At 42.5% G+C, this 13,524-nt stretch overlaps 1 protein-coding gene and 1 long non-coding RNA gene across 2 annotated transcripts in view; both read left to right on the forward strand.

Moving 5' to 3' along the window:
* Positions 1-107: 107 nt before the first annotated feature.
* Positions 108-13,524, forward strand: part of LOC124009574 (serine/threonine-protein kinase PRP4 homolog) — a 38,854-nt gene continuing 25,437 nt past the window's right edge. Inside the window, exons 1-4 of the mRNA XM_046321484.1 lie at positions 108-160; positions 674-1,843; positions 2,565-2,696; positions 13,333-13,473. Of these exons, the coding sequence (XP_046177440.1) occupies positions 120-160; positions 674-1,843; positions 2,565-2,696; positions 13,333-13,473 (1,484 nt within the window). The 5' untranslated portion in view covers positions 108-119. The remainder of the gene's footprint in view (positions 161-673; positions 1,844-2,564; positions 2,697-13,332; positions 13,474-13,524) is intronic.
* LOC124009575 lies at positions 6,143-9,266 on the forward strand. Its single transcript, XR_006834307.1, has 3 exons — positions 6,143-8,180; positions 8,296-8,448; positions 8,556-9,266. It is a non-coding gene; the product is annotated as an uncharacterized LOC124009575 (long non-coding RNA).

Consider the following 13,524-nt stretch of genomic DNA (forward strand, 5'->3'; position numbering starts at 1 on the left):
GGATACAGACAAAACGCAAAATTGTCAGTATTTTACAGACAGTGCCTTTCCCTGTTTTCCTATCCATTGCGCATGTCCAAAGTTCACATCCTATCCATTGCGCATGTCCAAAGTTCACAATGAAAATGGCTGCTATGGGCGACGGCGAGAGAAAACAAGCGTAAGGCATTTTTTAAATTGTGTTTTAGGCAAGATGTAATAGTTGTCGCTATAGGGTATTCTGCGTGTGGTCGTAACTAAAGATAATGAGAAAAAAATAATAATATCGTATATAACAGAGAGCCTGTTTCAGTACTGTAGCTAACTAACGCGGCTAACTACAGTAGTTAACGTTAGAAGAAATTAGCTAACTTAGTTATATAGCTAGGTGTTTAACGTTATTTAGGTAGGTAGCTAACGTTATGTAGCTATCTTCCAAGTCAATTTCAGTTATGAAACTCGGAGAAATACTGGACAAATTTAGACTAATTGAATCACGTGTGTTTGTTCAAGACTAGAACACAATTGTGAAACGACTGAGGGTCCCCAAGCAAAGGTCTGAGAAACACTTAAGTTGCACCAGTAACGTTAGTAGTTGTGGAATAAACCAGCATTAGTTGTCAAATGAACCAATTACAATAGACCTTCCCAATTGACTAATCATTACCCTTTCCTATATATTTTTCGTTCGCAGGGGAGAGGATGCAGAGAGCTCAGAGAGGAGTGGCAATGAAGAGGAAAATGAGGACCTGTCATGTGAAGAGGAGGAAGAAGGAAGTGCCGGGAAGGTCGAAGCCGGTTCGTTGAAGCTCCGCGTTGCCGTGAGCTCGGCCCAGACCAAGAAGAAGAAACACAAGCACCGCAGCAAACACAAGCGACAGAAGCACGTCTCCCCAGAGGTCAAGGAGCGGCGCCACGGGCACCGGCACAAGCACAAGAGGCACAAGCGTAAAGACAACCCCTCAACCGATGTCTTCTCAAACTGTGGCGATGACGACGCTTCCCTGTACTCCTCCTCTGCCAAGCACCCAAGACTGGAAGATGATGAGATGGCACTTCTGGAGGAGCTGGAGAAACAGAGGGCCCTGATCCAAGCCGAGCTAGACGGTGAACTGACTGAGGGGGGCAGGGGGGTACAATCGGACATGGGGCTCATACTCCAGGGCTACCACTCTGAAGAGGAGGAGGATGGGGAGCTTCAGGTGGAGAGGGAGCACAATGGGCAGCACTGGTGTATAGCGGCAACAGGTCCCGGGTCCGGCTCAGGCTCACAGACCGCTAAGGACACCTGTAGAGGACGGCGAGAGTCGACAGATGCCGGAAAAGCTAAGCAGAGCAATCCCAATAAAAATGCCAGGAAGAGCAGGACAGACGGGAAGACCAAGGATCGGATGAGAGGACGGAGCACTTCCAGGGATAGAGACGGCAGAAGACATTCCAGGAGTTCAGTGTGCTTTAGGTCTCCTCCTGGCACCAGCAAGCAGCCTTCCCCACCGGCTCAGAGCAGAGGAGCCCAAAACCAGGAGCCCAGCGGCAGCAACCACAAGTCACCCGAGCACTACAAGGCCGGGTGGCCAGATAAGGAAGGGGACAAGGACAAGAAGGCGACCAAGTCCCCCGCCAAGGACGCTTCCTCTGGGAAGGAGAACCGCTCTCCAGGCCTGCGAGGGAGGCCGCCAGGCCCCGTCCTCCAGCAGCAGCACAGCACGTCCCCATCACAATGTCAGAACTCCCTGGACTCATCCTCAGGCCCCCAGGCAGCTGAGCGAAGGGCCATGTCACCGTCACCACCCAGAGGGGGTCACCCACGCTCCCCGGAGAGTCGAAGGAGAGTGATTGACCGACTGAGACTTCCACCTGGCAGGTCAGAATTTTTGGGGGCCAAATGTCAATTCCAAAACAAACACAGGTGTGTCATAAACATGCACACATCCGTCATAAACGCACACATTTGTGTTAAATACAGATAAACACGTGCTATTGTTTTCGAGAAGGAGATGTGTCCCCTCGCAACCAGGTACAGAATCCACAAATGAATTTTCCGGTAACATATTGTGACAACCATCAGCTCCTGGGTTATCACTCTCCTCCCGGGATAGACCATGAGCATTGGAATGGGAAGCCCTGGAGTGTATTAATTAGTGTACACTGTAACGCCTTTTTTTGCAACAGAAAATGTTTTGAAACGAAAAGTAGCGTTTCTTATCAGGCAAGTTCAGGTGAGACCCCATTTTGTCCGGTTGCTTCCATTTGGTTTCTAGTGAATACACCCCTAGTAATGTGAGGGGAGGAGGATACTTGCAATATCACTGTTATTGCAGGTAGACCCTTGACAGCTATCAGCGGAAACCGTGGCAATAAGAAAAAACAAGTGCAGATGTTAGTGCAAGAAAGACGAGTACTTAATTGCTATATGGGAGATGGCCCTTTACATGTCGTCTTGCCACGATATTCCCAAACAAACACGGTCAATTGTACATCATCCCCACATTGAATCCTGTCCAAATAAAATCAGACCCACTTTAGGTAATGCATGGAGAATATTGAATGTTGAACACCTTATCCTTTTGTCACGTGATCTTCAGGATGTGGAGCCAGGAAGAGGCAGGGGTCTGTAGGGACACGGCCCTAGATGCCCGGCGACGGTTCAGCCGCTCACCTTTCAGGCGGAGATCGCGCTCTCCCAGGAGATGCAGCAGGTCACCATTCAGGAGGAGGTGGGTGGAGGACAGGTTCAAAAGTGTTTTTTAGTATCCATATTGGTGCATGTCTCATTATCTGTATAACCACTACCTGTGTTATGTATTTGAGTCTAAAACTACAGATGCAGTGCCTTTGGAAAGTATTCAGACCCCTTGAATTTTACCACATTTTGTTACGTTACAGCCTTATTCTAAAATGGATTAAATAAAGAAAAATCCTACACAATACCTCATAATGACAAAGTGAAAACAGCTTCTTAGAAATGTTTGCAAATGTATTAAAAAATAAACAACAAATGCCTTATTTACACAAGTATTCAGACCTTCTGCTATGAGAGTTCGAAATTGAACTCGGGTGCATCCTGTTTCCATTGATCATCCTTGATGTTTCTACAACTTGATTAGAGTCCATCTGTGGTAAATTCAATTGATTGGACATGATTTGTAAAGGCACACACCTGTCTATATAAGGTCCCACAGTTGACTACATGTCAGAGCAAAGCCATGAGGTTGAAATAATTGTCCAAGACTCTTCCTAAAGCTGACCGCCTGACCAAATTAAGCAATCGGAGAAGGTCCTTGGTCCGGGAGATTACCAAGAACCCGATGGTCACTCTTGACAGCGCTCCAGAGTTCCTTTGTGGGCATTGGAGAACCTTCCAGAAGGACAACCATCTTGTGCAGTACTCCACCAATCAGCCCTGAATGGTAGAGTGGCTAGACAGAAGCCACTCATCAATTAAAGGCACATGGAAGCCCACTTGGAGTTTTCCAAAAGGCACCTAATGGACTCTCAGACCATGAGAAACGAGATTCTCTGGTTTGATGGAACCCAGATTGAACTCTTTGGCCTGAGTGACAAGCGTCACGTCTGGAAGAAACCTGGCACCATCCCTACAGTGAAGCATGGTGGTGGCAGCATCATGCTGTGGGGATGTTTTCTGGTGCAGGGACTGGGAGAGTAGTCAGGATCAAGGGAAAGATCAACGGAGCAAAGTATAGAGATCCTTGATGAAAATCTCCGACTGGGGCAAAGGTTCACCTTCAAACAGGACAACGACCACAAGCACACAGCCAAGACAATGCAGGAGTGACTTCGGGACAAGTCTCTGAATGTCCTAAAGTGGCCCAGCCAGAGCCCAGACTTGAACCCGATTGAACATCTCTGGAGAGACCTGAAAATGGCTGTACAGCTATGCTCCCCATCCAACGTGACAGAGCTTGAGAGGAAATTGCAGAGAAGATTGGGAGAAACTCCCCAAATACAGGTGTGCAAAGTAGAGGTCGACCGATTAAGATTTTTCAACGCCGATACCGATTATTGGAGGGCTATTTTTTTTTTTTTTTAAAGGCCGATACCGATTAATCAACCCCATTAAATTATTTTTTTTGTATTAATGACAATTACAACAATACTTAATATAATACATCAATTAAATCAATTTAGCCTCAAATAAATAATGAAACATATTCAATGTGGTTTAAATAATGCAAAGTAAAAGTGCAATATGTTTCATGTAACGTTTAAGTTCCTTGCTCAGAACATATGAAAGCTGGTGGTTACTTTTAACATGCGTCTTCAATATTCCCAGGTAAGAAGCTTTAGGTTGTAGTTATTATAGGAATTATAGGACTATTTCTCTCTATAACATTTGTATTTCATTAACCTTTGACTATTGGATTTTCTTATAGGCACTTTAGTATTGCCAGTGTAACAGTATAACTTCCGTCCCTCTCCTCGCCCCTCTCTGGGCTCGAACCAGGAACACAATGACAACAACCACCCTCGAAGCAGCGTTACTCATGCAGAGCAAGGGGAACAACTATTAGATGCTCAGAGTGAGTGACGTTTGAAACGCTATTAGCCCGCTCTAACTAGCCAGCCATTTCACTTCGGTTACACCAGCCTCATCTCGGGAGTTGATAGGCTTAAAGTCATAAACAGCACAATGCTTGAAAAAGATGCTAGCAAAACACACAAAGTGCTGTTTGACTGAATGTTTATGCGCCTGCTTCTGCCTACCACCGCTCAGTCAGATACTTAGATGCTTGTATTCTCAGTCAGATTATATGCAATGCAGGACACGCTAGATAATATCTAGTAATATCATCAACCATGTGTAGTTGTCCTGTGATTATGATTGATTGTTTTTTATAAGATAAGTTTAATGCTAGCTAGCAACTTACCTTAGCTTACAACATTCACGTAACAGGCAGTCTCCTTGTGGAGTGCAACGAGAGAGCCAGGTCGTTATTGTGTTGGACTAGTACTGAGTAAAGCATCTAAATGCTTAGTGGCAAGAAAAGGTATGTAAACCCTTTGGAAATACCTGGATATCTGCATAAATTGGTCATAAAATGTGAACTGATCTTCATCTAGGTCACAACAACAGACATACAGTCTGCTTAAACTAATTACACGCAAACAATTATACGTGTTCATGTCTATTGAACTCAGCATGTAAACATTCACACTGCAGGTTGGAAAAAGTATGTGTAACCGGTACACCCTCCTTTGGCAGCAATATCCTCAACCAAATGTCTTCTGTAGTTGCGGCTCAGACCTGCACAATGGTCAGGAGGAATTTTGGACCATATCACTTCACAAAACCGTTTCAGTTCAGTAATATTCTTGGGATGTCTGGTGTGAACTCTCTTGAGGTCATGCCACAGCACCCCAATTGGGTTGAGGTCAGGACTGGGCCACTCCAGAAGCCCCAAACCACGATGCTCCCTCCACCAGACTTTACAGGTGGGATGAGGTTTTGATGTTGGTGTGCTGTGCCTTTTTTTTCTCCGCACATAGTGTTGTGTGTTCCTTCCAAACATCTCTACTTTAGTTTAATCTGTCCACATATTTTGCTAGTAGTGCTGTCCAGGTGCATTTTTGCAAACTTTGGACGTGCAGCAATGTTTTTTTTGGACACAGTGGCTTCTTCGGTGGTGTCCTCCCATGAACACCATTCTTGTTTAGTGTTTTATGTATCGTAGACTCGTCAACAGAGATGTTAGTATGTTCCAGAGATTTCTGTAAATCTTTAGTTGACACTCTAAGATTCTTCTTTACCTCATTGAGCATTCTGCGCTGTGCTCTTGCAGTCGTCTTTCCAGGATGGCCAGTCCTAGGGAGAGTAGCAACAGTGCTGAACTTTCTACATTTAGAGACCATTTTGTCTTACCATGGACTGATGAACATCAAGGCTAGATACTTTTAGAGATACTTTTGTAACCCTTCCTAGCTTTATGCAAGTCAACAATTCTTAATCTTAGGTCTTCTGAGATCTCTTTTGTTCAAGGCGTGGCTCACATCAGAAAATGCTTCTTGTGAATAGCAAACATTTTGTGAGTTTTTATTTTATTTTATTGTGCAAGGCAGCTCTAACCAACATCTCCAATCTCGTCTCATTGATTAGACTCCAAGTTAGCTGACTCCTGACTCCAATTAGCTTTTGAAGAAGTAATTAGCCTAGAATTCTATGGCACGTTATTTAAGTGCCAACCACTGGTACCATTAATGCTAGTTACTGCTAGTTTGACCACCAAGGGGGCATCTTTGAGAAGCATTTGATAGCCTTCAATAGTGGCTGTACTAGAAAATGTCAAACCTTTTTTTGTAAGAACACAGTATATGGGACTGATTTTTAAGAAATTTAGCTTAATTAATTTGTTTAATATTATGGTGTTTCTCGTCCAAGAACAACTAAAATTTCTCTGGGTTTCCATTAGGATGGAACGGAAAATATGTCACTACAGCGTGACGGTCGGGAGTAGGCTACAGTACTTGGCTATTTTGCTAAAGAATCCCTCTGTCTTGCGGGAGATGGGTTCAATTCTCTGACGGGGAGGAAGGAGTAGGCTGTCCTTGTAAATAAGAATTTGTTCTTAACTGACTTGCCTACCCAAATGGAGATTCAGTGAAAATTAAAACTAACTGATTTATCAAGACCAGTCCCCATGCTTGGTTCAGAGCAGTGTGAAACGGTGCTAAAATAGTTGTAGGCTATTGCTTCAAATCCTATTGCTTCTAACTTCAATATGCTCTTCAAATAAATAAGACCATTTTTAACAGCACATTACTCAACACTAGTGGCGGCCAGCACCGGGAGACCCATGAGGCCGCTTTTGGATTTAATTCTGAATCCTCTATATGTAATTATTGGCAAGTCACGTCATATTTTTCGATATACTGTAGGCCTACCATAGACTCAGTAGTGTTGAGTAATGTGCTGTTAAAAGTGGTGTGGGTCTTATTTGAAGAGCATATTGAAGTTGGAAGCAATATAATTTGAAGCACAAAGTATCAAAATACAGAGTGGTGTTGGTAAAGGAATATTGTCCTGCTAATAGCCCATAATATTATTATATAATATTACTGTACGTGGTGTCCAGGTCAGGATAACCAAAGCATTTATTTATTAAAGACTATCAGAAAGAATGTTGGTACTTATTTGTTTTGATCCAAAGCCATGAATGAGTGAGTCACTCAGCTTTATGTAGGTGCCGGGCTATATGACTGTGCCATCAACTTGAAAATATATAACAATATTTTGGAGGTTATTTTGTTTTGTTTTTAAACGAAAGTGAGCGATTGTAATCTGAATAAAGGCCAAAACATTTATTTCTGTTTTTAGAGGGAGAGAAATGCTGGGCCAATTGTGCGATGCCCTATGTGATTCCCAATTAGGGGTCGGATGTGATCCATTATATTTTTTGTCTTTTTCTGGTGGATTAAACTGAAATTGCAACCAATCACGGCCAACCTAACTACCTGCTAATAGCCATGATGGTGCTGGACAACGTGACCATGTGTGTATTTTCCAGTGAACAACAATTTCTTTACCTTCATTAGACAACTTTGTTCCAATATTTCTGTAATTCAGTGATATTTATTCCCATAGTAATTTGTTATGGATCCATAACTAAGTAAACATCTGCATTTTGAAAGAGTATTTTTTTAATCATTTATTAACGAAAGCATAAAGACACGGATGAAGAAATACAGTACTGTAAAGTATATGCTTTTACTTTTGGATAATAAATCATTTAAAGAGTTTTGCATATAAAAGCCACCTGAATTTGTTTATTAGGCTATAGCAGAACAGCACAACGGTCCGGACCGCCCTTGCTGTGCCTGGGTAGCAGTTGATCAAGTTCTGTTGTCAGAAGAGGAATGGAAATGTCAGGATGAACCGATGACCTGATGAAACTGCCAGGTATGTTGACTCTGAATGTCAGAGGTGGAGTTCCAGAGCTCACTGGTGTGCCTGGCATTGTGTTCCTCGCCCTCTTCAACCCGTCATTCTCCGCCAATGGCACCTGGCTCTGGACCAACGCATCAGCTGTCGCCCGTATCTGCCCTCAGATGTTTATCTTTCTGCTGGTCTGCCTTCAATGGCTCGATCTGGGTCTTCAAAGTTTGAATCTGATCCATGTGCACCTTCATCAGATGAGCAGAATGGTATCGCCCTGAGCCCCCATCGATTAGTGGCCTATGAACAGGTACAGTAGGCGACAATACTGTAAAGTAGGCCTAATAATGCAAAAAAACTATGCTGAAATCGACTGCTGTTCTTTACTGTATGCTGCACATTTTTACATTGTATTCCATTTCCAGATAGACTATTCAAGCCATCGACTCAATGATGAATGAAGATGATGAGCGATCGGCAAAGGCAATCTGGAATCTGATGGCATCACAGCACAACATCAACATTGCTCTAATCACAGTCAGAAGACAGTTGAAGAAACTGACTTATGGAAAGGCTCGGTAAGACATATAAATATATTTTTATATGATTTTTTTTTAAACATCCCTTTTTTTCTCCCCCTTGAACATTAACCGTGTTTGTTCGCTTGTTTTGTACTGTTCTGTAGGTTCGGCATTCAATGTCATCTTCACAGACGAATCAACCGTGGCTCTTGAACAATTTGCTTAAAATTGCTACTGAAAAAAAGAAAGAAGGTTAAGCAAGCCGAGTTCCAAGCATCCGCTCAAACTCGACGTGTGGGGCAATTTCTCGCCAGGGACCAGGCCCAAATTAGATTTTTGATGGTTAGCTTGGCTATTTACAAATCAAAAGGTACATCAAATATTGTAGCCTACAACGCACGGACTGTTATGTGTTCCACATTTCACTGTTGTCTCCTTTTTCAGATGTCATTGGGGAAGAAATCAAGAGATATGCTGGACCATATGTCAGAGAGGTGTTTCTGGTACCACGTTGTTTCTTTCAAGGTCACTTGCTCTGAGACCTTGAAGTAGTGGTTCCCCTTGCTCTGCAAGGGCCGCGGCTTTTGTGGAGCGATGGGTAATGATGCTTCGTGGGTGACTGTTGTTGATTTGTGCAGAGGGTCTCTGGTTCGAGCCCGGGTATGGGCGAGGGGACGGTCTAAAGTTATACTGTTACATTTAGGCCTATGTACATGTATATTTCTAGTGTTGTACCTAATGTTGGCTGTTAGGCTAAATGTTTTTTTAAATGCGGACAATGACCCAAAACACACTGCCGCCCGGGTTTGCATTGCAAATGAGGGCATAAACTGAGTCAAGATGCCAGCACATTTTATGTATGGTGGTCCTTCTGTAGCTCAAAGCATGGCGCTTGTAAAGGGTAGTGGGTTCAACCACCCATCAAATGTATGCACACATGACTTTGTCAAATGGCATATATTTATATTTTATTTATATGTAGTAAAATAAATCAAATCAAATTGTATTTGTCACATACACATGGTTAGCAGATGTTAATGCGAGTGTAGCGAAATGCTTGTGCTTCTTGTTCTGACAATGCAGTAATAACCAACGAGTAATCTAACCTAACAATTCCCAAAACTACTGTCTTATACACATAAGTGTGAAGGGATAAAGAATATGTACATAAAGATATATGAATGAGTGATGGTACAGAGCGGCATAGGCAAGATGCAGATGGTATCGAGTACAGTATATACATATGAGATGAGTATGTAAACAAAGTGGCATAGTTAAAGTGGCTAGTGATACATGTATTACATAAAGATGCAGTAAATGATATAGAGAACAGTATATACGTATACATATGAGAAAATCATGTAGGGTATGTAAACTTTATATTAAGTAGCATTGTTTAAAATGGCTAGTGATATATTTTACACAAATTCCCATTATTAAAGTGGCTGGAGTTGAGTCAGTGTGTTGGCAGCAGCCACTCAATGTTAGTGGTGGCTGTTTAACAGTCTGATGGCCTTGAGATAGAAGCTGTTTTTCAGTCTCGGTCCCTGCTTTGATGCACCTGTACTGACCTCGCCTTCTGGATGATAGCGGGGTGAACAGGCAGTGGCTCGGGTGGTTGATGTCCTTGATGATCTTTATGGCCTTCCTGTGACATCAGGTGGTGTAGGTGTCCTGGAGGGCAGGTAGTTTGCCCCCGGTGATGCGTTGTGCAGACCTCACTACCCTCTGGAGAGCCTTACGGTTGTGGGCGGAGCAGTTGCCGTACCAGGCGGTGATACAGCCCGACAGGATGCTCTCGATTGTGCATCTGTAGAAGTTTGTGAGTGCTTTTGGTGACAAGCCAAATTTCTTCAGCCTCCTGAGGTTGAAGAGGCGCTGCTGCGCCTTCTTCACGATGCTGTCTGTGTGGGTGGACCAATTCAGTTTGTCTGTGATATGTACGCCAAGGAACTTAAAACTTAGTACCCTCTCCACTACTGTTCCATCGATGTGGATAGGGTGGTGTTCCCTCTGCTGTTTCCTGAAGTCCACAATCATCTCCTTAGTTTTGTTGACGTTGAGTGTGAGGTTATTTTCCTGACACCACACACCGAGGGCCTTCACCTCCTCCCTGTAGGCCGTCTCGTCGTTGTTGGTAATCAAGCCTACCACTGTTGTGTCGTCAGTGTTGAGGGTCAGCGGGGTGGAGATGTTGTTACCTACCCTCACCCCCTGGGGGCGGAGATACAGTCGTGGGTGAACAGGGAGTACAGGAGAGGGCTCAGAACGCACCCTTGTGGGGCCCCAGTGTTGAGGGTCAGCTGGGTGGAGATACAGTTGTAGGTGAACAGGGAGTACAGGAGAGGGCTCAGAACGCACCCTTGTGGGGCCCCAGTGTTGAGGATTAGCGGGGTGGAGATGTTGTTACCTACCCTCACCACCTGGGGCGGAGATGCAGTCGTGGGTGAACAGGGAATACAGGAGAGGAAAGGTTAAATAAGACAACACCTACAGTATGCCTACAGTATATCTAAAAATGTTTTTTATTAATCTCATCTTGTAGGTCTACTGATTTTAAACCCGATCGAACTTGTTTGGCATCAACTGAAAATATTAATCCATATCTCTGCCAAGCCTACAAGCAAAGATGAACTGGTGAATGACATCAAGACGTTTTGGCAAGATAAATTGATGATACTACGATGCAGCAAATACATTGATCATCTCAGCGTGGTCGTGGAAGTGCAACTAAAATGTAGTTTCAATAACCATCTGCATTTTGAATGTCTTTTTTTCTAGTTATTTTATTAACAAAAGCATGAAGATGTTGATGAAGAAATACTGTACTGCTGTTTTCAGTTATAAATGTAACACTTCAGAGTACTTAAGCGTTGAATACATTGCAGGTAGGGGGATGTTCGCACTTCAGTAGCCGGGCTATAAAGAGTCTATTGTCCTGCTAATCGGGCAACAAGTGTTTGAAAACCTGTTTTCATAATGCCACCGTCTGTCCATTACTACTGTAAATAAAAACCACAGTATCTTGTTTACATTCTTTATTGTAACCATAATGTCACAAATCATTTGTATTTACCTTTCCAATTACTTTTAGACTTTGGGATTCATTTGATTAATAATATGGTGTTTCTAATTCCAAGAAAAACAAAAAACCCTCTAGGATGAAATGGAAAATATGGTGCTGTACAATGTGACTGTCGGGAGTAGACTACAGTATTTAGCTAAAGAATCCCGGGTACCGGGGTTCAATTTCCCGGATGGGGATGAAGGATTAGGCTGTCCTTGTAAATAATAATTGGTTCTTAACTGACTTGTCTAGTTTAAAGGTTGCACTGAGAGTATAACATTTCTACACCCTTATTGTATAATTGTAGTCTAACCAATACCCAAATGAAAATTCAGTGAAAATAAAAATGTCATTGGTTTATCAAGACCAGTCCCCATACTTTGCTCAGAGCAGCGTGAAACGGTGCTAAAATAGTTGTAGGCTATTGCTTCAAATCCTATTGCTTCCAACTTCAATATGCTCTTCAAATAAGACCTACACCACTTAACAGAACATTACTCAACACGAGTGAGACTTATGTCACCTACAGTATTTTGGAAAATATGACCTGACTGCCAATAATCACATATAGAAGATTGGAGGATATTTCTGTAATTCAGTGATATTTATTCCCATAGTAATTTATGGATCCATAACTAAATAAACATTGCCATTTTGAAAAATTATTTTTATTTTATTAACGATAAGAAGCTATTATTAGTTACATTGTTTTAGTTTGAACGTGCAGACTAGCACTAAGAACAGCGGGAACATTTCCCTAGTCAGCACCATTATTAGTGCGATACCCCTTAAAGTGTTCTGTACTACCCAGGGTGGGGGTCCACCCCTACCCTCGTGCCTTGAACCTCGCACGCTTTCAGTGGTTACAGCTGGAGAACTGCAAGGCAATCCCATTGTGCGCCACTCGGGAGACATGATCAATATATTGTCCTGCTTATAACAGGGTTAATAATATATCTGTGAGAATATACAAGGGGATTTTATATAATTCAAAATTAATAATAATCGTTTTGTTTAAAAATATATATGATTTGGAGATTTCATTGTCAAATGAGCCAGAAAAAGGCCATTATGGAATTATGAGACAATGTTGACAATTTGTAAATAAAGCCAGTTTGTTATTTAGAATGATTTTTTTTCTGTTTTTAGTGGGAGAGAAACCAAAAACCTACTGTCATCTTATGGGTCTCCCAGTCGAGGTCAGCACGGGTATTGAACCAGCATCTGTAGCAGTGTCTTAGACCTGGTCTGAAGCAATGAAGTGGTGGCGCAGGGTACCGTACTAATCCACAAATTACCTCTAAGTACCACAGTATCAAACCTTTTAGTGGAGCAACCACTGTATGTAAGTGTGATATTCCCAACTTTTAGTGGAGCAACCACTGTATGTAAGTGTGATATTCCCAACTTTTAGTGGAGCAACCACTGTATGTAAGTGTGATATTTAGCAAACATTTATAAAAACCTGTTTTTGCTTTGTGATTATGGGGTATTGTGTGTAGATAGATTCAATTAGTTTTTTTCCTCATCGATCTTAGAATAAGGCTGTAACGTAACAATGTGGGATTGTCAAGAGGTCTGAATACTTACTGAAGGCACTGTAGGTCACTAGTCCTATTGTCTGTGCATTGAAGGTCTGCTTAGACTGAAACTTCATTCTTTATATTGATATTTAAATACAATAACGATTTTTATAATGGAGAGAATTGCAACTCACATAAGTTTTGGGTTATGAAATTTCGATTATACGGTGTTTTGTTATTCCTGAAGATTCAATGGTAATAGCTATTAATATAAATAACCATTGATCAGCAGGATGCCTTCTGTATTGCACCTGTATGATGCTCAGGCTTTGTCTTCGCTCTTCTCCATAGGTCGTTGGATCGGTTGGGACGGAGGCTGCGGTGGCGTTCCAGATCCCAGGAGAGGAGATGGAGCCGGGACAGAGAGGACAAGTTCAAAGGCAGCCTCTCAGAGGGAATGAGGGTCGACAAGGAGGACTCTGAAGATGAAGTGTAGGCAGTGCACTAAGGAATTTTAGTTGATTATACCCTATGAAAGTCATA

Source organism: Oncorhynchus gorbuscha, linkage group LG22 (genome assembly GCF_021184085.1).
Source record: "Oncorhynchus gorbuscha isolate QuinsamMale2020 ecotype Even-year linkage group LG22, OgorEven_v1.0, whole genome shotgun sequence".
Taxonomy (NCBI): Eukaryota; Metazoa; Chordata; class Actinopteri; order Salmoniformes; family Salmonidae; genus Oncorhynchus; species Oncorhynchus gorbuscha.